The sequence below is a fragment of the Giraffa tippelskirchi genome, chromosome 6 (assembly GCF_054371585.1).
Source record: "Giraffa tippelskirchi isolate mGirTip1 chromosome 6, T2T-mGirTip1v1.2.pri, whole genome shotgun sequence".
Classification (NCBI taxonomy): Eukaryota; Metazoa; Chordata; class Mammalia; order Artiodactyla; family Giraffidae; genus Giraffa; species Giraffa tippelskirchi.
This window is the reverse complement of record NC_137280.1, coordinates 94,426,069-94,450,521: the sequence shown is the minus strand read 5'-3', so window position 1 is coordinate 94,450,521 and position 24,453 is coordinate 94,426,069. Positions and strand designations below refer to the sequence as shown.

The following is a 24,453-nucleotide window of genomic DNA, read 5'->3' as shown; positions in this document are numbered from 1 at the left end:
TCAATCCCTGGTACAGGAATTAGATCCCACAAGTTGCACAGCACGGTCAAGTGTGGTCAAAAAAAAAAAAATCCATTGCCTAAAACTGAACAATTGTTTTCCTTCCTCAAGGAGGTAAGCAGAGCACTGCTCCGTTTTCTCATTAGTATGGCCATATCCTGGCCAACACCTGCTGTATACAAGCTCCAGAGGATGAATTTTAAACTCATTTCATCATCACAATATGAAGAGGTGGGTGTCATTGCCCCCATTTTACAGGTGAGGAAACTGAAGCTCAGATGAGGTTATTGCATTGTCCAATGTCCCATGTTCAGTATATGCCAGAGCCAGGGACCCACGGAGGGTCCAGAGCTACATATCCGCCATCTGTGTCTTAGTGCCTGCTTAGTAGGCGGACACTACCAGCAGCCTCCCCTACGAGAGCATCTCTACATGTTTCCAGAGTAAGGAAATCAAAGAAGACTTCCTGGTGGGGAGGGAGTAGGATTGAGGCTGAGACTTGAATGGTATTGAAGGTGAACACTTGATTTCATTCAGAGGAAGGTAGAATGTTTAGATATTGTTAGAAGTTGCTGAAGCCGAACCTCCAATACTTTGGCCACCTGATGCGAAGAGCTGATGCATTGGAAAAGACCCTGATGCTGAGAAAGATTGAAGGCAAAAGGAGAAGAGGGCAGCAGAGGATGAGATGGTTAGATAGCATCACCAACTCAATGGACATGAATTTGAGCAAACTCCAGGAGATAGTGGAGGATAGAGGAGCCTGGTGTGCTACCGTTCAAGTGGTCACAAAAAGTCAGACACAACTTAGCGAATTAGCAACAACAACAAAGATAGAAGTTTGCATTGTACACAAAGTTGCTCTGGTTGTCATTTGCCGTATAAAAAACCATCCTAAACTGAGTGACTTGGAACAACCGTAAACATTTATTGTTGGGACCCAGTCACCTCCAAAGATTTTGGTTTCACTCATGAGAAGTAAGAAAGGGCCAGCTCGCCCATCCCCTTTTTTGAAATTCAGCTGGGGATTCTCTTGTGCAGACTGGGTTAAGAATTACTGAGTTTCAGTTAATAACACTTTTGTTGTTATTGTATCTAATTTTTGTGATTATTTTTGATCTGTGACAGAGGACTTCTGGAAGTGACACATTGTTTCTTATTTACATCAGTGTGAGTGAAGGGAGTAGATTTAAAGAAAAACTTAAAGCAAATGGTAATTTGAGCAGAATTCATGATTGATAACCCAATGGATCAGTGAGTCAAGAATCCACTTGCAATGCAGGAGACACAGGAGACTCAGGTTCAATCCCTTGGTCGGGAAGATCCCCTGGAGGAGGAAAATGGCAACCCATTTCAGTATTCTTGCCTGAAAAATCCCATGGACAGAGGAGCCTAGTGGGCTACAGTCCATAGGGTCACAGAGATTCAGATATGACTGAGCAACTACACATGCATGGATGATTGACACACGTTACCCAGATGTTACTGCTGCTGCTGCTAAGTCGCTTCAGTCGTGTCCGACTCTGTGCGACCCCATAGATGGCGGCCCACCAGGCTCCCCTGTCCTTGGGATTCTCCAGGCAAGAACACTGGAGTGGGTTGCCATTTCCTTCTCCAATGCATGAAAGTGAAAAGTGAAAGTGAAATCGCTCAGTCGTGTCTGACTCTTCGCGACCCTATGGACTGCAGCCTACCAGGCTCCTCCGTCCGTGGGATTTTCCAGGCAAGTGTATTGGAGTGGGGTGCCATTGCCTTCTCCGCCCAGATGTTACAAGCATCTGCAATTTGGGCAAGGCTTGGCAGAAACGGCTTGTCCCTCATGATGTGAACTCACTGAGGCTGAATGAAGAACTTCTCCAACACACCTCACTCATCACACCAGGAAGTTTGTGCCAGCTGTTGGTTCTTCTCCATGTGGGCTCCTGCACATGGTGGCTTGGGATTCCTCACAGCATGGTGGTGGCTGGGTTCCAAAGGTTGGTATTCCCCCCCAAAATAACAGACAGCTGCATTGCCTTGGATGAACTAGCCGCAGAAGTCACATGGAGTCACTTCCACCATACTCTAAGCCCACCCACATTCAAGGGCTCCTTCCTGGGACTTCCCTGGTGGTCCAGTAGCTAAGGCTCCGTGCTCCCAATGCAGGGGGCCCAGGTTCAATCCCTGGTCAGGAAACTAGATCCTACATGCAGCAACTAAAGAGTTTGCATGCCACAACTAAAGATCCCACATGCTGCAATGAAGATTGAAAATCCCACTTGCTGCAAGTAAGACCTGGTGTAGCCAAATAAATAAAAACAAGTGCTAAAAAAAAAAAAAAAAACTTTAAAAAAGGACTCCTTCATAGAGGAGCGTAAAGGTTATGGCTATAGTCCAGAGGGTTGGAAAGAGACACGACTGAAGTGACTTAGCACAGCACTCAGATAGTTGACTTACAATATTAATTAGTTTCAGATTATAACCTAGAGATTCAATATTTTACAGACTATACTCCATATAAGATTATGATAAAATATTGGCTATATTCTCTGTGCTATATATTACATCCTTGTAACTTTTTTTACATCTAGTAGCTTGTACCTCTTAATTCCCTTCACCTATTTTGGCCCTCCTCACCTTCCTTCTGGTAACCACCAGTTTGTTATCTGTATCTCTGCCCTCTTCCAACATGTCTTTAAAATCAGCTGGATAAACAACAAGCTCCTATTGTATAGCACAGAGAACTATATTCAATATCTTGTGATAAGCCATAATGGAAAACAATTTTTAAAAGAATGTATATATATATATGTATGTATGTTTAACGGAATCATTTTTTATACAGCAGAAATTAACACAACATTATAAATCACCTATATTTCAATTAAAAAAAAATTTTAAATCAGCTGGAGATTCTATGTGCAGACTGGGTTAAGAATCACTGAGCTGCAGTTAATAACTTTTTGTTGTTACTGTATCTAGTTTTATGGTTATTTTGTATCTGTGACAAGTGACTTTTGGAAGTGACACAATGTTTCCTGTTCAAATACATCAGTGTGAGCAAAGGGAGTAGATCTAAAGAAACAAAAAACAGATAGCAATTTGAGCACTTGGCAGAATGCATGACTGATACATGTCATTCAGATTTGTTACAAAGAGTGTAATTGAGGCAGGAGTCCCACAGGTAGAAAGTAACGTTTTGAAAGTGGTGAGTTTAGCTCCGTCTGTAACTGAACTGCTATATTAGGTCTCTATCGCCCTCTAGTGTCCCAGTTTACTTGCACCCAAAGGGAGTGCTTGGTATTAATTACACTACCTTTCTTTCACCTTTTAGGTGGTTCAGCCCTCCCAGACTTTTTTGGAACACTCTGGCCTCCTGACCAGAGACCAACTCCGACAGAATGTTTCCTGTACCTCCCAGTTTCCTGCCAGCCACAAATGTACACACAGCCACTCACAGCAACACTGAATAAGACCAAGCTGGAGCAGAGTCCAATGGGATGTCAGAAACCTATCCCAGATTAATCTCATATCAGAGCAGACTTTAAATGTCATACTGAGGCACTTGGCCCTTATCCCATAGGCAATGGGGAGCCATGAATGGTTTTGCATGTGTGCGTTAGTCACTTAGTCGTGTCCGACTCTTTGAGACCCCGTGAACTCAAGCCTGCCAGCCTCCTCTGTCCATGGAATTCTCCAGGCAAGAATACTGTATTGGGTTGCCACTTCCTTCTCCAAGGGATCTTCCTGACCTGGGGATCAAACCAGGCCTCCTGCATTGCAGACAGATTCTTTACCATCTGAGCTATAGAGAAGTCCCATGAATCATTTTGGAGCAGACCAAAACTATGTGCAACAAGGCATTTCCCCAGAAAATGGTGCTACACTGGACATTTGCAATTTTTTCTCTCTTAGCATCATTCTCCTTTAAAATATATTTATTTATTTATTTATTGGCTGCACTGGGTCTTCATTGCTGAGCACTGGCTTTCTCTAGCTGCAGTAGGTGGGGGCTACTCTTCATTGCAGCATGTGGGCTTCTCATTGTGGTGGCTTCTCTTCTTGCAGAGCTCAGGCTGTAGGTGCCTGGGCTTTGATAGTTGTAGCCCATGGGCTCAGTAGTTGCAGCTCCCAGGTTCAAGAGCACAGGTTCAGTAGTTGTGGCGCACAGACTTAGTTGCTCCATGGCATGCGGAGTCTTCCCAGACCAGGGATTGAACGCGTGTCCCCTGCATTGGCAGGCGAACTCAACCACTTGATCACCAGGGAAGCCTCCCTCCTTTTTATTTCTCCCTGGCAACAGTCCTTGATCCGAGGGCTCCCCCTGGGGGCCAATATGAACCTATGTGTTTTTAAATGGCAGCCCCTCTGGAGGATGCCAGCTCGTGACAGGCACGGGCTTAATACTGGACTTCAACTCCTACTTGTTCCCTCTTCCCCCTAGATCAGAGTCATAGTCAGATTGAGGCTCCCCTCCCTCTGCAGAGGAAGCACGTGCCCAAGTCTGGCTAATCAAACAGCTGCATCCTTCTGGCTACTGGAATTGATTGGGGGCAGGGGGGACATGACCCAACATCAGCCAAGACCGACTCTGGGAGCTTTATCAAATTTTAACTGAGGTGAAGTTTACCTAACCTAAAACTAATCATAAACTATACTTAAGTGTACAATTCAAAAGCAACTAGAGCCTTACCAATGTTGTGTAACCATCACCTCTATCTAGTTTTCCAAGACATATTCTTCACCCCAAAAGGAAACCCTATACCTATGAGCACTCACTCCCCATTTCCTCCTCTCAGCTCCTGTGTGTGTGTGTGCTAAGTCACTTCAGTCGTGTCTGACTCTTTGTGACCCCGTAGACTGTAGCCTGTCAGGTTCCTCTGTCCATGGGATTCTCCAGGCAAGAATACTGGAGTGGGTTGCCATGCCTTCCTCTAGAGGATCTTCCCCACCCAGCGAATCTGAGTCTTATGCCTCCTGCATTGGCAGGCAGGTTCTTTACCACGAGTGTCACCTGGGATGCCCCCTCTCAGCTCCTAGCAACCACTAATCTGATTGATATTTTCCCTTATGGATTTACCTGTTCTAGACATTTCGCATACATGAAATCAGAGAATATGTGCCCATTGGTGTCTGGCTTTTCACTGAGTGTAATATTTTCAAGCTTCATCCATATTGTGTCATGTGTCAGCGCTTCATTCCTTTTTAAGGGAGAACAATATTCCATTGTATGGATATACTACTTTTGTTTATTCATTGATTAACATTTTGGGTATTTCCACCTTTTGGCTCTCATCAATAGTGCTGTAATGCTATTTACAATAGCTAGAACACAGAAGCGACCTAGATGTCCATCAGCGGATGAATGGATAAAGTTGTGGTACATATATACAGCGGAATATTACTCAGCCATAAAAAGGAATGAATTTTAGTCAGTTCTAGTGAGGTGAATGAACCTAGAGCCTGTTATACAGAGTGAAGTAAGTCAAAAGGAGAAATACATACTGTATATTAATGCATATATATGGAATCTAGCAAGATGGTACTGATGAACCCATTTGCAGGGCAGAATAGAGACACAGAGATAGAGAACAGGCTTGTGGACACAGTTGGGGAAGGAGAGGGTGGGACAAACTGAGAGAGTAGGGGCAGTAGCATTGAAACATATACATTACAATATGTAAAATAGGTAACTGGTGGGAAGTTGCTGTATAACACAGGGGCTAAACTTGATGCACTATAACAACCTAGAGGGGTGAGATAGGGTTGGGGGTTGGAGGGTTCAAGAGGGAGGGGACATATGTATACTTATGGCTGATTCAACTTGCTGTGTGGCAGAAACCAATACAACATGGTAAAGTAATTATCTTCCAGTTAAAATTTTTAAAAGAGAAAAATATATATAACTGAATTATTTGCTATACAGCAGAAATTAACAAAACATTGTAAATCAACTATACTTGAATAAAATTAATTTTTAAAAAAGAAACAATGGTGCTGCAATGAACATTTCTGTACAAATAATTCTTTGAATACCTGTTTTCAGTTCTTTGGTCTATATGCCTAAGAGTGGAATCGCTGGATCACATGGTGACTCTGTTTAACTTGTTAAGGAACTGGTAAACTCTTTTCCACTGATGTGGTACCATTTTACATTCCTACAAGCAACCCACAAGGGTTCAAATTTCTCCACGTTCTCATTAGCACTTACCTCCTGGCTTAAAAAAAATTATGGCCAACTTAGTGGATGTGAAATGGTATTCATGGTTTTGATTTGCATTTTCCTACTAGACTAATGATGTTGAGCATCTTTTCACGTGTTCTTGGAGCTTCAGTGTATATTTTTCATCTTGGAAGGCTATAAGTCTGGTGCTGCTTGCAGCCACTTCCCACTCATGAGGTACTCCAGGACAGAGAAGCTCAGCCATGGTGACACATTTGAAGCCTGAAAGTGAAAGTGTTAGTCACTCAGTCATGTCCCACTCTTTGCGACCCCATGGACTGCCACAGCTCCCCTGTTCTTGGGATTCTCCAGGCAAGATTGCTGGAGTGGATTGCCATTCCTTTCTCCAGGGGAATCTTCCTGACCCCGGGATCAAACCTGGGTCTCCCTCATTGCAGGCAGATTCTTTACTCTCTGAGCCAACAGTGAAGCCTAGATCCAGCCATACCTGCAGTCTGATCTCTAACTTTAAAAGTATATGTGCTGATTCTCATTTTGTCATTCCAGCCAGCTAGAGCTGAACATTTTGTCCTTTGCTACCATGAGTCCTCCATGATGGAGATGGGGGCTTGCCAAGGCCCCATGGTGAGTTAGAATTACAAACTGGATGATTCCCTGGTCCTCCTTCCTATCTACTCACTGCCTCCATGCCCCAAGAGGAGGCTGTATGGAGTGGTCAGCAGGAGCCAGGAGACAGAATCTGGGGACAAATCATGGCCATGCATTTAGAGATAGAGACAAGGGGAGTAGGAAGTGGATGCTTTTCTATGACACCTGTGATTCCCTCTGCCCAGAATGGTCTTGCCCAGGTCTAGGTATGGCTGGTTCCCTCCTCACTGAGGGCTCAGCGGGAAAGTGCACTTCCTAATTGATCACCCATATGAAAGGGCTGCTCCCCCACCCCATGATCTTTGAGAACATCACCCTGCTTTATCTTTTTTGCAGCACCCATCCGTGACTGCAATTGCCTCTTTTATATTTATCTAATGTGTGCCTCCTCATTAGGGTGGGTACTTTGCATGTCTTTGTTGTCTTATATGAGGACTGGTGTCAAACATATAGTAGGAACTCAGTATACAGTTGTGGAAGAGATGAATGAATGACTGAAGGAAGGAAGGAATGAACAGGTGGGGAAATAGATGAATGGAAGGGTGATTGAATGAATTGGATGGATACATGAAAAGATGGCTAAATATGGATGGATGGATGAAGGATGGTTAACAGTTGAATACATGGATAGATGGAAGAATAATGATTAATGGATGGTGAAAAGATGAATATATGGATGCATGAAGTGTATGAGTAGGTGGATGGATGGATGAAGGATGGTTAACAGTTGGATACAGGAATAGATGTAAGAATAATGGACGATGGAAAGATGAATAATATATGGATGGATGGATGAATAGATGGATGCACAGATGGTTGAATGAATGAATGATACATTAATAAATAAATGGTAGATAAAAAGCAGATAATAAATAAAAGAGCAAAACAATGAATGAATGAATTATTGAATGAATAAATTAAAGGATAGATAGATGGATGGTTCAATGGAGAGTTAAAAAGAATGGATGGATGGATGAATGGACAGATAAAGGGTGAGTAGATGGGTGGATGTTTGCCAGACTCCATTCTAAGAACTTTACATGTTATCTTGTTTTATCTACACAGAAATCTAAGGAAGGAAGGAATGCTTTACAGACAAGGTCCTTGAACTTCAGAGGTAGAGGCGAAAAAAAAAATCACTTCCCTCAGAAAATACAAGTAGGAAATGGTGGAGCAAGATTCAAATTTACATCTGCCTAACTCCAAGCCCTGAGCTCTTAACCACCGTGGAAACCACCCTCCTCCCTCTCTCCTCTCACTTTGAGAGCCTGTACCAGCCACTACAGGCTTCCCTGGTACCAACTGCTAAAGAATCTGCCTGCAATGCAGGAGACCCCCGTTCGATTCCTGGGTTTTGGAAGATCGCCGGGAGAAGGGATAGGCTACCTACTCCAGTATTCATGGGCTTCCCTGGTCGCTCAGATGGTAAAGAATCCACCTGCAATGTGGGAGACCTGGGTTCAATCCCTGGGTTCAATCCCTGGGTTGGGAAGATCCCCTGGAGGAGGGCATGGCAACCCACTCCAGTATTCTTGCCTGGAGAGTCCCATGGACAGAAGGGCCTGGTGGACTACAGTTCGTGGCGTCATGAAGAGTCGGACACAACTGAGCGACTAAGCACAGCACACAGCAACCAGCCACCGCAGCTCTTGTCCTGATGCCCGTGCCCCAACAGCACCCATGTCACCTCATCCAGGCCTCCATGAGGCTCAAATGCTACCAGCCCCATAAGTCCATGGGAGCACGTGTGAGCACGTGAGGATCCCTGCGGTCTCTGCATGCACATGAAGTCACTTCAGTCATGTTCAAACTCTTTGAGATCCCATGGACTGTAGCCCCCCAGGCTCCTCTTGTCTATGGGATTTCTTAGGCAAGAATACTGGAGTGTGTTGCCATTTCCTTCTCCAGGGGATCTTCCCGACACAGGGGAAAGAACCCGTGTCTTTTACGTCTCCTGCATTGGCAGGCGGGTTCTTTACCACTACTACACATGCTTGAGTGTAAGGTGACCAGAAAATGTCCATTCTCTAGGATGCCCCCCAAGTATCAGTGACACTGTACAGCCAAAGACAGGTCTGAAGAGTCTCACAGTGACCACCACTGTTTATAAGATGCCCAGGGACCAAGCCCCAGCCTGAGGTCATTCCCAGTGGCTGCCACAGAAGCACAGCACCTCAGCGATCCAGCCCCACCAGGTCGTGTGAAACAGTGAACCTGGAAGAGGAAGTCAAAGAGAATGGAGGCGAGTCATGGAGGGGAGCTCCAGGGTTATCAGACTACAACACAGAGAGGTCATGAAGTCCATCCCCTGCCTCAGTATGGGGCTCAGAGGACCAGGATGATGGGGAGAGGGAGCCGGAGGGCAGAACTGTGAGTGTTTCTCAGTCTCCCAATTCAGGCCACTGTCCTCAGTGTGTCCGTAGGTGTTGGGTGATCAAGAAGCCCTGGTGGACCTCAGCAGCTCCTGTGGTCATCATCCATCTCCACGTAGGGCAGCCCCACGGGCCAAGTGTCCCGAGGCCAGTAGCGGACTTTGATGGTTTTGTCCGGCATCTCGTATGTGGAATCCACCACAGCCAGGATGACCATGCCATAGGGGAAGGTGAAGCTGATGAGTACGTGCCTGGGTGACAAGGTGGAGAGGGGGAAAAGATGCCCCAGCAGTCAGCTTGATGGCCCCAGCCCCACCTCTCCTGACTTCTCCTGGATCCTGGCCATCAAAAGGGATCTCCTGACCACACCCCACCAAGACATACACACACATCCCAGTATCTGTGCCTGTCCCTGCTTCCCCCAGGCTCCTGCTCCAAGCTCTGGCATCTGAGATTTTCTGCTTCTAGGACCCAAGTGAAAGTGTTAGTTGCTCAGTCATGTCTGACTCTGAGACACCATGGATTGTAGCCTGCCAGGCTCCTCTGTCCATGGAATTCTCCAGGCAAGAATACTGGAGTGGGTTGCCAAGCCCTTCTCTAGGGAATCTTCCTGACCCAGGGATTGAACCCAGGTCTCTCACATTGCAGGTGGATTCTTTACTGTCTGAGCCAACAGGGAAGCCCCTAGAGCCCAAGACCATAGGGTAAATGCTTACCAGATGCTGTGCAGGTAGGAGAAATTAATCCATTGCCAGAAACTGCAAAGCAGGCGGTCACTGATCCAGCTAGTAAAGGCGAGAGCCCATATAACCATGGAGACCTCAATCAGATGCCGGAGCTCCTTATTATTGGTCCTAGGGAGGGAAGAAGGGAGATCAGAGACTGACTCAGCTAGCAGAGCCCCAGGGGGCTGATGGGAAATTCCTCCATTCCAGGAGAGGGGGCTTGGAGGAGGGACAGATCAAGGGGGCAAGGTGCGGGAGGGGCCAGACCCATGCTAACACGTGGGGACCACTTACAAGATACTGGGTCCTCACAGCAATGCTATTGCTCCCATTTTGTGGGTGAGAAAACTGAGGCATGTGAGATTAAGTATGCCCCAGCCCCCACCCCAAGGTTACACAGCCGGTATGTGGGGTCTGAATCAGGTTTATCAGAATACAGAAGCCGCAGCCAACAAGCCCTTCTGTGTTTGTGCTTTGGGGTGTAAGTGTATGTGCACCTGTGGGCTGGTGCATGAGAATTTATGTCTACGTGGCTCTGAGAATATGTGTGTATGTGTGTGGGAAGGTGTCCCTTGGCATGGGACAACTCAGGATTAGAATCTGTGTTTCCCCAACAGCAGAACTAACCCAATGTCTCTTGGGAAAGAGCTTATGAGAGATTAATGAGGCAATAACTCCTTCATGGGTAAAAGTGAAAGCCCTGCCTGCTAGCCTAAAAGGGGACAGTATGAACACCAAAATGAAACAAAACCACACACATTAGAATTGGTAAAATCTGAGTACAGATGGTAAAGAATCTGCCTGCCAATGCAGAAGGCACGGGTTCAATCCCTGGGTTGGGAAGACTCCTTGGAGAAGGAAATGGCAACCCACTTCAGTATTCTTGCCTGGGACAATTCCATGGACAGAGGAATCTGGTGGGCTATAGCCCATGGGGTCGCAGAGAGTCAGACATGACTGAGGGATTTAGCATGCACACACACACGTAATTACACAAGATACTGCCTCTGGGGGAGGTGGGAGAATCTAGGTAAAGGGTACACAGGACTCTGTACTATTTTTGCAGCTTGCTCTGAGCCTGTAATCATTTCAAAATAAAAAGTTAAAAATATATCATAGTGACTGCAATGGATTGAAACACTTCAGAGATAAATGCCCACGAGTTCATAATACTTAAAAAAAAAACAAAAAACTCCCATTGGTCCTTACCAGAGATGGCTAAGGCACCCACTCATTGCTCTGGAAATTAATTTTTAAAAGTGAAAGTGAAGTCGCTTAGTCATGTCCGACTCTTTGCAACCCCATGGACTGTAGCCCACCAGGCTTCTCTGACCATGGGATTTTCCAGGCAAGAATATTGGAGTGGGTTTTTTTTTTTTTTAATTTTTAAAAGGTAAAGAATTAACACCCTATCCTGTCTTTCCTGTCCAAACTGTATTTCAAGGTTGATGAGCAAGCATTCTTCTGTCTGGATGGATGAACTCCAGATAATTAATGCAGAAGGAATAATAGAATCTGAAAATCACCCTTTTGCACCCTCTAAGGAGATCACGGGTGGAGACAGCATGAAATGGCTGCTGAAATCATTAGGGTAAAGGTCTGTAGAAAACTTTATAACGAAGGATCTTGATGACACCATCTGAATCCACAGATCAAACATAATGGCACTAAATGTAGGACGACCACTCATTATTGGGTCTTAATGGGCTGGAACAAGCAGCACCCAGTGCCACACAAAGTGAAAAAATAGTTAAAGCTAAAACTAGATCTATTAATTTACAGAGGAAAAAAAAGGAAACAGGTTGAAAGACACCACAGGAAGCAGTTGGCCAAATCCAAAATTCAGAATGTACTACAGGACAAATCTTTGAGTTTCTGTTATCAAACCAGAGGCATGAAGAACGAGGGAGGGAAGAAAGGACTGCTATAAAAGAAGGAAGACCTGAGGGACTGTGTTTGTCTTCTGATTTAAACAAGACCAAGTACAAGAAGACATTTTTGTGAAACTGAGGAAAGGTCAGTGCAAACTGGGTATTATGTATAGATGCTATTCTAAAGAAGCATCTTCCATTCGTCTCTCTAGATCCTGCTCTACCTTTTTCCACCCAGTCCTGAGCCTCAAGGGGTGGCAGGGTATGGGGTGGGGGAGCTGAGTTATGTGGGCCTGGAAATAAATATTCCAACAGTACCCCCCCACACCATTTGATTCCTTTCTGAGGCTCCCCATTGGTCAACCCAACTGGAAACCATTGACCTACCCAGCTGGAAACCATTGGCCAACCCAAATGAAAACCATTGACTTACCCAATTGGAAGCCCAAGGATAAGGGCTTGGCCCTTATCCTGGATTTGGCCCACACAACCTCCCTTTGGGATTGGCTCAGGCTGACTGTAACCACCAACTGGAAATCACAGCTCTGGCCAAGAAGACTCTCTCTGCTACCTCTCTCCTTTCAGATTCTTACAATCATTCCTTCCCATCACTCCCCATCCCAGGTCTCCTGATGATCATGGAGTCCCACTGTTATTAACAGAGGGATTCTAAATGATCTCTAGTGATGTTCCCACAGTCTGCCCTCTCCTTTGTAAACAACCCTTTTATACAGCTCTCCTTAAATGGCCCCATTTGGGAGTTCCTTCTCTAGCCTGCCAAGACCTAGCATGGGTTAAAAATGATAATTTTTTTATCAGGAGAGTGAAACCCTGAACAATTACTGGGTGACATTATATGAAATCTAGGGGGATAGAGAATGCAGGTTGGGGACCTCCATGGTGGTCCAGTGGTTAGGACTCTGAGCTTCCAATGCAAGGGGTGCAGGTTCCATTCTTAGTTGGGGAACTACGATCCCACATGCCATCTGGCCAAGAAGAAGAAAAAAGGAAAGCAGGTTGGCAACATGCTGTTGGGGCTGGTTAGTGGGCACATGGAGGTTTATGATACAATGCTCTCCACTTGTATGTGTGTTTGGAGGTTTTCAGAGAAAAAGGACAAACTCTGCCTTAGGTTTCAAATCCTGGTCCTGCCCCTAGCTGGTGAACGATCCTGGGAAGGGAACATGGTGAGGTTTTTCTTTAGGGGGTGGGTGCAGTTCTTGGAAGAGAAAGGGGTGCCACCTCTCTGGGCACCTGCAGTCACACCCACTTCTTATACTCCCGGACCACGATGTAGACAATGTGCAAGCCAATGATGTTTAGGGCGTATGCGTTGATCGTGGGCCTCAGGAAGGACAGGAAGGTACTGATCAGGGTGATGATGACGATCAGTGAGATGTACCGGGACCTGGAGGAAGAGAAGGGCTCAGCTGTGGCGGGGGCAGGCAGGGGGAGGGTGGTTGATGGGTATTTCTATGGGGTTTGGGTAGTCACATGGAAATCTCACAGCTGAGATGGATGAGAAAAAGGAAGGGGTTCTGAGAAGCCTGACTGAGCTCAGAAAAAGGTCTTAAGACTCCCAGGGGGGCTCACTAAAACAGGTCAGATGAGGGTCCCAAGGCCCACGTAAATTTAGGCAAGAGTCTCAGGTGAGCCCAGTGGGATTAAGTAAGGAGCACCAGGGGTCCCAGAAACTATTAGGAGAGAGGTCCTGAAGGCTTGGGCTTTCCCTGGCTCAGTGGTAAAGAACCCACCTGCCAATGGAGGAGACCTGGGTTCCACCCCTAGGTCAGGAAGATCCCCTGGAGAAGGAAATGGCAACCCACTCCAATATTCTTGCCTGGATAATCCCTTGGACAGAGGAGCCTGGTGGGCTACAGTCCATAAGGTCGCAAAGAGTTGGACACAACTGAGTGACTAAAGAGCAACAACAGCCTGGAAGGCTCAAGTGGGTCAAGTTGGGTCAGGATAGAGATTCAGATGGGTCTCAAGTCAACAAAAAGGGGGTCCAAGAAGATCCAATGAAAGATGCCAGAGAGACCAGGTGACAGACTCAGGAAAGAGGTCTTGGGCCCCAGGTAAGCTTAGGCATGGGGTCCTGGGATGCCCTGGAGAAGGAAATAGCAACCCACTCCAGTATTCTTGCCTGGAGAATCCCATGGACAGAGGAGCCTGGTGGGCTACAGTCCATAGGGTCGCAAAGAGTCAGACGTGATTGAGCACGCACACACCTGGGATCCCAAAGTAGCCTCAGAAAGGCCCTGGAGAAGGTCTCAGCTCTCCAGGTGGGATAAGAGGAAGAATAAGCAGGTGGGTAAGGGGACAACAGAGGATGAGATGGTTGGATGGCATCACCAACTTAAAGGACGTGAGTTTGAGCAAACCCCAGGAGATGGTGAAAGTCAGGGAAGCCTGGGGGCTGCAGTCCATGGGGTCACAAAGAGGCAGAAATGACTGAGTGACTGAACAACAAGAAGGGGAGGACTTCCAGGAGTCCCAAGTATGCTCAGAAGAGGGGTGCCTGGAAGTCTTCTTAGGTCAGGCAGGGTCGGGAAAAAGTCCTGGGGTGTTGAGGGGAGGGACTCCAAAGAGGGCCTGGAGGATAGGTGGGCTACAGTAGGACTGACAGAGGGCCAGCCCCTGCCCTACCTGTCCTGCCCTAGGAAGGCGGGGAAATAGCAGCGGGGCAACCATATGCTGTAGCCGCTGGCCAGCAGCCACAGGATAGCGATCTCATCCAGCATCTGGCCCAGGAAGCTGAGCGTCATGTGAAAGTACATGGAGAACAGTCCTGGAGGGAGAGACAAAGGCAGGGGGTCAAGGGTGTTGTCCCTCTTGCCCTCCCACCCCCGCCACTGTCCCAATGTCCCCACCTACCTGTGACTGTGAAGAGAATGAAGGGCACATAAATGTAGCGGGAGCGTTTCTGGATATACGGGCGCATCAGAAATGTCATGAGGGGCCCAAAGATGAAGAAGGTGACATTGCTGAACTGGAGAAGGAGGGGGAAAACATGGTGAGGGGTTGTCAGACAGGGGAGGCCGAGCATGGTTGCCCTCAGTTACTACCCAACTGGTCAGCAGCCATCTTTCAGGCAGTTAACCGACCCAGGGTCTATCCATCTTTCAGCTGACCAGTCAACCACTCATTGGTAGATCCATTACTCCATCCCTTACTCTGTGGGCTCATTAATTCATTCAATGCACATGGTGAAGACTATCTACTAACATTTTCCTTTCGGCACCACCATCCCCCAAGTTTGTGCTGGACATTCAACTACTCAACTAAAGACTACATTCCCCAGCCTTCCTTGAAGCTCACCATGGTCTTGTGACCTGCTCTAGCCCATGAGATAGGACTGTAAATGAATCTATCAATATAACTTCCAGGTCAGTTCTTGAGAAGCTGCTTGGGGCTTGCTCTCTACTTCCTATGGACTGAAATGCAAACATAGTGGTCATGAACTGGCCTTAGCCTTGTAGACGAGGAAAGACAATATAATACCCTAGTGACTCACTTCAAAAAAATAGCCTGAAAGGACCTCCCTGGCAGTCCAGTGGTTAAGAATCCACCTTGCAATGCAGGGGATTTCCCTGGTAAAGAATCTACCTGCACTACAGGAGACCTGGGTTCGATCCCTGGGTCGGGAAGATCCCCTGGAGAAGGGAATGGCTACCCACTCCAGTATCCTTGCCTGGAGAATTTCATGGACAGAGGAACCTGTCATGCTATAGTCCATGGAGTTGTGAAAGAATCAGACGGGACTGAGCAATTAACACTTTCACTTGCAATACAGGGGACATGGGTTCAATTCCCAGTCATGGAACTCAAATCCCACATGCAATTAAGCCCCCACATCTGCTGAGCCTGCACACCACAACTAGAGAGTGCATATGCTTCAACAAAAGATCCTGCATGCCAGAACTAAGACTGTGACTAAGACTCAATTCAGCCAAATAAATAAGTACTAAAAAAGGAAAGAAATACAGGGAGCAGGGACTTCTCTAGTGGTCCAATGGCTAAGACTCTGCGTTCCCAATGCAGGGGGTCCGAGTTCTATTCTTGATCAGGGAACTGGATTCCACTTGCCACAACTAAAGATTCCTCATGCTGCAACTAAGACCTGAAGCAGCCAAAAAGAAAAACAGGGCACAGTGGTGGGTATGGGGAAAATCATTCACCTGATACAAGGTCAGCATCTACTACCCTGGGTCCTGGTCACCTGTACAGGTTCCCAAGACAGGAGCCCTCCTGATTTCAGGAGAACCCAAAGCTCTCCTGGGACAATGATGGCATCAGCTCAAAGGTCACCATTTAAGAACCCAGCCTTGGCAAACTGGTTTCCCAGCCCACGGTCCCACCTATGTCCTTGTTTTCCATGCCAAGGTCTCTGATGTTTGTCAATGGACAAGGTCAAACACATCTCCAGGAGGGCCACCCAGTTCACAGCAGCTATCCTAGAACACAGAGATCCCCCTCCTCCCCAACTTGCCCTGTCTATATCACGAGACCCTACCCTACTGGAATAGATAACCATGCCAAAGCAGGATATCAGACTTTCTCTTTTAGGAATTTGAAACTTAGAGCAGGCACAAAGCCTGGGAGTCACCAAGATCGAGCTGCATCATTGGCAACTCTCTACAGAGGCCCTGGGATATTGTTGTGATGTTTAAGATGTGGCAACCATTTTGCCACCCATGAGAAGACAAGGTTGAGAAAAAAAAAAAGCGAATGCTTGAGGACAGCATTTGCACATCTGCTGAATCCTGCACACCTACTGTGGGTCCCAGCCTTCCTAAAACAACTCATCTTTCCATTTTTTAGTACATCTCACTATCTTTCCAATATTCTCTCTTTCCCCCTCTTGTTTCTTTGTTTTGGTTTTTGCTTAAGTTAGCTTTTTTTTTTAATTGAAGTATAGCTTATTTACAATGTTGTGTTAAATTCAGATGTACAGCAAAGTGATTCAGTTATACATATATTTGTTCTTTTTCAGATTCTTTTCTATTATAGGTAATTACAAAATTCTGAATGTGATTTCCTGTGTGTGTTATTTATCTATTTTATATATGGTAGTTTGTATCTGTTAATCCCAAGCCCTCGGTGTATCCATCCTCTTTGGTAACCATAAGTTTGTTTTCTTTGTGAGTGTTTTGTAAATAAATTCACTTGTTTTATTTTTTAGACTCCACATGTAAGTGACATCATGATATTTGTCTCTGTCTGACTTACTTCACTTAGTATGATAATCTCTAGGTCCATCCATGTTGCTGCAAATGGCAAAGTTTCATTCTTTTTTAAAAATTTTATTTATTTATGGCTGTGCTGGGTCTCCAGTGCTATGTGCAATGGGGGCTAGTTGTAGTGAATAGGGACTACTCTTCAATACAGTGCACAAGTTTCTCGTTGCAGTGGCTTCTCTTGTTGCTGAGCACAGGCTCTAGGTGTGTGGAGACTTTAGTAGTTGCAGCACACGGGCTTAGCTGTGCCATGGCATGAGGGATCTTAGTTCCCTGATCAGGGGTCGAACCCACATCCCCTGCATTGGCAGGCAGACTCTTAACCACTGGACCACCAGGGAAGTCCTGTTTCATTTGTTTTTATGACTGAGTAGTATTCCATTGTATATATGTTCCACACCTTCTTTAGGCATTCATCTGTCAAAGGACATTTAGGTTGTCTCCATGTCTTGGCTATTGTAACAATGCTGCTATGAACACAGAGGGGCATGCATCTTTTTGAATTAGTGTCTTCATCTTTTCCAGATATATGCCAAGGAGTGGTAAGGTAGCTCTCTACAGGCTGAGACTCATGAATCCATCACCAGTGGTATATTAGCTAGGGTTCTTTTGTAGCAAGCAACAGAAAATGATTCTGGTGAACTTAGACTATAAATATCAATTGTGTGTGTGTGTGGTTATTTATTTAGTTGACCAAATTATTTATTCATGTATTTGTTCATTCATTCATTTGTTACAAGGAGCTCAATAATTAAAGGAATTGCAGAGGACAAGAAAACCAGAAACCAGAACAGCTTTGGCCCTTTAATAGACAATCTCTCCAGGGGGTAATTTGGGGTATGAACGAAAACTAGTGTGTTCAGTCCTTCTGTGCAAGCCCAAACTTCAAATTCTGGAGAGTGGGGACATCCCTGGTGGTCCAGTGGTTAAGAATCTACCTTGCAATGCAGGGGAAGCAGGTTTGATTCCTGATTGGGAAACTAAGATCCCACATGCCACACAGCAACTAAGCCCGTGTGCCACAACCATTGAGCCCATGCATCACAACCGTAGAGTCCAGGAGCTGCAACGGAAGATCCCACACACTACCACTAAGACCTGACATAGCCAAATTAAAAACAAAAAAAGTCTAAAGCGTGTAGCCTGGGCCACATCTGATCCTTGGAGGAGACTACTTTGAGTGATCATCCCACTGAGACCATAACCAGGTGGTTGATGAAGGGGAAACGGAGCCATGGATACTGAATGGGCAAAAACCCCACACAAATCTGATGTCCCCTCCATCTTCAGCCAAATGCCAGCCCTTGGGGAAACCAAGCATGCCTGAAGATGCTGAGCTATCCAGCCTCCCAAACTCTTAAGCCTCCAGTTAGAACACATCTGTGATTCCCATATATCAAATCTAGATTCTTTAACTTGGCTTATACATTCCCTCCATAAGTACCTTTCTCCACCTTCAACTGTACAATCCAGGTGGAAAGAATAACTCAGCTCCTCCAAAGGAGTCATACTTTACTTCTTACCTCCTGAAGTTTGCACAGACTCTTCCCACTGCCTGTAAGGCTCTCATTCCCATGTAGCCCTCTTTGCCAGCCCAACTGTTTTGTATTTAGCCTGGGGATTGCTCTCTTCCTAAAGCCTCCTGAAGCCCACAAGGCAGGGTCAGGGTGCTCTTCCTTTGTGTCCCATGCAGTCCCATGTTCCTGACCCTAGTCTCACTGTTCTAGAACGATCTGGGTCTCCTGCTACATCTAGTCTTGAGAATAGGGATTGTGGCTTCCCCCATCTCCATTATAACCTCAGGAGCCAGAATACAGTACAAAAAAGTCTTAATTAATGACCCAGATAACCATGATGGTGTGGAGTCAAACATTCTACAGTGTGAAGCAAGTGGGCCTTAGGAAGCATTACTATGAAGTTAGTGGAGGTGATGGAACTCCAGGTGAGCTATTTTAAATCCTAAAATATGCTGGGTTAAAGTGCTGCACTTAGAATGTCAGCAAATTTGGAAAACTCAGCAGTGGCCACAGGACTGGAAAAGGTCAGTTTTTATTCCAATCCCAAAGAAGAGTAATGCCAAAGAATGTTCAAACAACTGTACAATTGCACTCATTTCACATGCTAGCAAGGTTATGCCCAAAATCCTTTGAGCTAGGTTTCAGCAATACATGAACCTAGAACTTCCACATGTACAATTTAGGTTTAGAAGAGGCAGAGGAACCAGAAATCAAATTGCCAACATCTGTTGGATCATAGAGAAAGCAAGGGAATACCAAAATATCTACTTCTGCTTCACTGACTATGCAAAAGCCTTTGTGTGGATCACAACAAACGCAAAATTCTTAAAGAGATGGAAATACCAGACCACTTTACCCATCTCCTGAGAAAACTGTATGTGGGTCAAGAAGCAATAGTTACAACCTTACATGGAACAACTGACTGGTTCAAAGTTGGGGAAGGAGTATGACAAGACTGTATATTGTCACCCTGCTTATTTAACCTCTATGCAGATTTCACCATGCAAAATGCTGGGCTGGACGAATCACAAGCTGGAATCAAGACTGATGGGAGAAGTATCAACAACCTCAGATATGCAGATAATACTATTCTGATGTCAAAAACTGAAGAAGAACTAAACAGCTTCTTTTTCAAAAAAATTATGTATTTATGTATGGCTGTGCTGGATCTTTGTTGCTGCTTCTGGGCTCTTTCTCTAGTTGTGGTGCATGGGCTTCTCATTGCAGTGGCTTCTCTTATTGCAAAGCAAGGGCTCCAAGCATGGGCTTCAGTAATTGTGGCATGTGGGCTTTCAGGGTCTAGAGCACAACAGGCTCAATAGTTGTTGCGCACTGGCTCAATTGCTCCCAGGCATGTGGGATCTTCCCAGATCAGGGATCGAACCTGTGTCTCCTGCATTGGCAAGGGAATTCTTCACCACTGAGCCACCAGGGAATCCCTAAACAGCTTCTTGATGAAGGTGAAAGAGGAGAGTGATCTCCTATTGACTGGCTCTCAAAACAGTTCAAATGGAGTTACCTGTCACACATGGGAAAACACTTGGCAAGGACGTCCCTGGTGGCCCAGTGATTAAGAATCCACCTGCCAATGCAGAGGACATGGGTTCAATCCCTGGTCCTTGAAGATCCCACATGCTGAGGGGCAACTAAGATGGAGTGGCACCAAGTTAACTGAGCCCACATACCTAGAGCCCATGCTCCCCAACAAGAGATGCCCACACATGCCACATTTAGAGAAGGCCTGGGCAGTGCAACAAAGACCCAGCTCAGTCAAAAAAAGTAATGAATTTTAAAAAATACTTGGCAAAGGGTCTTGCATCTATAAAGCTCTGAATAGAAGGCGCTATAACTGTTACTTTCTAATCTTTTGAGCATGTGACTTTACAGGTTGTTCTTAATCCCCACACACCCATCAAGGCCAGGCTTTCTAGATCCTGTTTGGCAATGAGGAACCTAAGTCTCAGAGAGATGGAGTGATTTCTCCGAGGTTGCACAGCTCTGAAGTTTGCTTTTACCCCGTGCTTTGAAAGATAGGATGGGAGTTCCCTGGTGGTCCAGTGGCTATGAGTCTGCGCTCCCAATGCTAGGGGGCCCGGGTTCCATCCTTGGTCAGGGAATTCGATCCCACATGCCACAGCTGAAGATCTCACAAGACGCAACTAAGACCCAGTGCAGCCAAACAAATAAATAAAATTTTTAAAAAAAATTTAAAGAAAAACAAGAGGACTAGATGTGTGGTGATGACTAAAGGGGGGTGCCCCTGTTTCCTGGATGTGTCATCTAATTTCTCTGAGTCCCCCTTTCATGCACCAGCAAAATAGGAGAGGATCATCAATGCTGTTTAGGTTTTGATGATCCTCTCCTATTTTACTGTAAACCTAGACAGTGTATTAAAAAGCAGAGACATTACTTTGCTGACAAAGGTCTGAATAGTCAAAGCTATGGTTTTTCCAGTAGTCACGTACAGATGTGAGAGTTGGAGCATAAAGAAGACTGAGTGCTGAAGAACGGATGCTTTTGAACTGTGGTGTTGGGAGAAAACTCTTGAGAGTCTCTTGGACAGAAAGGAGATCAAATGAGTCAATCCTAAAGGAAATCAACCCTGAACATTTATTGGAAGGACTTCTACGGAAGAGGAAGCTCCAATACTTTAGCCACCTGATACAAAGAGCTGACTCATTGGAAAAAACCCTGATGCTGGGAAAGACTGAAGGCAGGAGGAGAAGGGGACAACAAAGGATGCGATGGTTGGATGGCATCACTGACTCAATGGACATGTGTTTGAGCAAGCTCCAGGAGATGGTGAAGGACAGAGGAGCCTGCAATCCATGGGGTCACAAAGATTTGGACATGATGAGTGACTGGACAAGAACAACAACAACAGCAATGCTACCTCGAAGGCTGTTGGCAAGGGATGAGGGGTGCATGAGGGCAGGCATTGAAAAGCTACCTTGCTGGGGACATGGTTTCAGCTCAAGAAATAGTAAAGGCTGCTGCTGCTCTTGTTATTGTGAAGGAGATAATAATAGCAGGCTTATTATTGGTATGGATGCTCCAAGCTCAGCTGCCTGCTGAATGAAGGCAGGGGTTCTGAATGTCCTTGAGTGTGTAGAATGAGGACACAGTGACGGGCGGTGCCTGTGACTAATAAGCCCCAGCTGGCTGGGGAGTTTTTGATAGAATCAGAGCCCAAGTTTCCCAATCACCGGCCCCACCCAGAATCCAAGAGCTGGGCGAGGCACCTGCCCGAGATTATGGCCAGTCCTGAGCTCTCACGCACGTGAGCTGAACTGCTTGGGTCCCGGCCCCAGAAGGTGACTTCACCTCAGTTCAGTCATTCATTCACTCATTCACTTGCTCAACAATCATCCACCCCTTCAGTACCATCTGTGTGCTCAAGGACGTTGTTGTTGTTCAGTCACTAAGTTGTGTCTGACTTTCTTTGACCCCATGGACTGCAGCATGCCAGGCTCCCCTGTCCTTCACTGTCTCCCAGAATTTGCTCTAACTCATGTCGATTGAGTTGGTGATGCCATCCAACCATCTCATCCTCTGTCAACCCCCTTCTCCTCTTGCCTTCCCTCTTTCCCAGCATCAGGATCTTTTCCAATGAGTTGGCTCTTCACATCAGGTGCCCAAATTATTGGAGCTTCAGCTTCAGCATCAGTCCTTTCAGTGAATATTCAGGGTTGATTTCCTTTAGGATTTGCTGGTTTGATCTTGCAGTCCAAGGGACTCTCAAGAGTCTTCTCCAGTCTCCTGCATTAGCAGGCGGATTTTTTTTTTTTTTACCATCTGAGCCATCAGGGAACCCTCCCTTCAAGAATATTGCCAGTGTCTGAAACAAAGTCCCTGGGACTTCCCTGGTGGTCCAATGGTTAAAACTCCACACTCCCACTGTAAGGGGCATGGGTTTGATTCCTGGACAGGGGACTAAGATTCTGCATGCCACATGGCATCGCCAAAAAAGAAATAAAAAAAACCCAAAGTTCCTCCCTTTACCAGGTATCCAGTCAGAGTTTGGGCGTTATTCTGTGCCTCATTTTCCTCCTCTATAAAATGTAGGCCTTGGGACTTCCCTGGTAGTCCAGTGGTTAAGAATCTGCCTATCAGTACAGGGGTTCAATCCCTGGTCCAGGAAGATCCCACATGCTGAGGAGCAACTCAACTTGTGCGCCACAGCTACTGAATCCACATGCCCTAGAACTGACTGCTCCACAGTAAGAGAAGCCACTGCAATGAGATCCCTGCACACTGCAATGAGTAGCCCCCACTTGTCACAATTAGACAAAGCCAGAGCAGCAACGAAGACCCTGTGCAGCCAAAAATAAATGAACAAATAAGTGTTAAGAAAAAGCCCCACAGGTCATATCTCTGAGCTCCATGGTGAGGATTAGAGAACTGAGTGCTGCAAGACCAGGGGGTTTTGGCAGTTCTGTTCACTGCTGCCAGCCCCCAGTGTCTAGAACAGTGCCTGGTATGAAGTAGGTGCCTAGTAAATTTTTGCAGAGAATAGTGCATGCAAAGAATATGTGTCAGGGGAATTCCCTGGTGGTCCTGTGGCTAAGACTCTGCACTCCCAATGCAGGGGGCCCAGGTTTGATCCCTGGTCAGGGAACTAGATCCTATATGTGGCAAATAAGAGTTCACATGCCACAACTAACAGATCCTGCATGCTACAACTAGGACCTGATGCAGCCAAATAAATAAAGATTTTTTTAAAAAAGAATATGTGTCAATAGTGCATACATGTTCCTGGCGCTTGTGCAATGTGCCATGGGGCAGCTATTGTTCTAGAATGCTTTGCTATTTGGATCATCAAAATCTGGTAGGGCAACTGGTAAGTGGATGTGGCTGAATTCCTTAGGGCTGGAAGGAGGAAGGGGAGAGAGATGGGGAAAAGGAAGAAGGAGAGGGAGGAGGGAGGAAGGAAGGAAGGAGATTGACTTGAACACCTCACCTCATCTCAGCCTTTCTCATTTACCCACCATCCTGGGCTAAAACCACAACCCCTGGACTTCCCTGGTGGTTCAGTGGCTAAGAGTCTACACTCCCAATGCAGGGGGCACAGGTTCGATCCCTGGTCTGGGAGGATTCCACACGCTGCTGGGCAACTAAATCTGAGTCACAACTACTGAGCCCAGAGCCACAACTACTGAAGTCCACACTATAAAGCCTGTGCTCCGTAACAAGAGGAGCCACCGCAATGAGAAGCCTGTGCACCACAATGAAGAGCAGACCCTGCTCATCACAACCAAAGAAAGCTCATGCGCAGCACTGAAGACCAGAGCAGCCTAAATAAATAAATATTTTTTAAAAACGTGCTTCTTTCCAAGGCACGACTTCACCTACTGTGACTTTCATGAAGACAGAAAACACCTGTTTTATCCTCAGCTGTGTCACCAGTGCTTTTAAAGTTGGGCACTCAGTAGGCACTCCAGAAGAATTTGTTGAATCAATCAAATCAAGAAACATGGCTGGGGGGCAGGAGGGATAAATTATAGTTTTTAAGATTAATAAATACATACTGTTGCTGCTGCTGCTAAATAGTTTCAGTCGTGTCCGACTCTGTGCGACCCCATAGATGGCAGTCCACCAGGCTCCTCCGCCCCTGGGATTCTCCAGGCAAGAACACTGGAGTGGGTTGCCATTTCCTTCTCCAATGCATGAAAGTGAAAAGTGAAAGTGAAGTCGCTCAGTCCTGTCTGACTCTTAGCGACCCCATGGACTGCAGCCTACCAGGCTCCTCCCTCCATGGGATTTTCCAGGCAAGAGTACTGGAGTGGGTTGCCATTGCCTTCTCCGATAGATACATACTACTGAATATAAAATAAACAATGAGGTCCTACTTTTCAGCACAGGGATCCCTACTCAATACCCTATATAATAAACCATAATGGAAAAGAACATGGAAAAG

The 24,453-nt window shown here is 46.1% G+C and overlaps 1 protein-coding gene across 2 annotated transcripts in view; it reads right to left on the bottom strand.

Annotated features, from left to right (window-relative positions):
- Window positions 1–8,896: 8,896 nt before the first annotated feature.
- ACER1 (alkaline ceramidase 1) overlaps window positions 8,897–24,453 on the bottom strand; it is a 42,933-nt gene continuing 27,376 nt past the window's right edge. For both annotated transcript variants that reach the window (XM_081499382.1, XM_081499381.1), the window contains exons 2-6: window positions 14,657–14,771; window positions 14,429–14,570; window positions 13,050–13,187; window positions 9,900–10,037; window positions 8,897–9,434 (exon numbers count right to left, since the gene is read on the bottom strand). In XM_081499382.1, coding sequence (XP_081355508.1) covers window positions 9,266–9,434; window positions 9,900–10,037; window positions 13,050–13,187; window positions 14,429–14,570; window positions 14,657–14,771 — 702 coding nt within the window. In that variant the 3' untranslated portion in view covers window positions 8,897–9,265. The remainder of the gene's footprint in view (window positions 9,435–9,899; window positions 10,038–13,049; window positions 13,188–14,428; window positions 14,571–14,656; window positions 14,772–24,453) is intronic.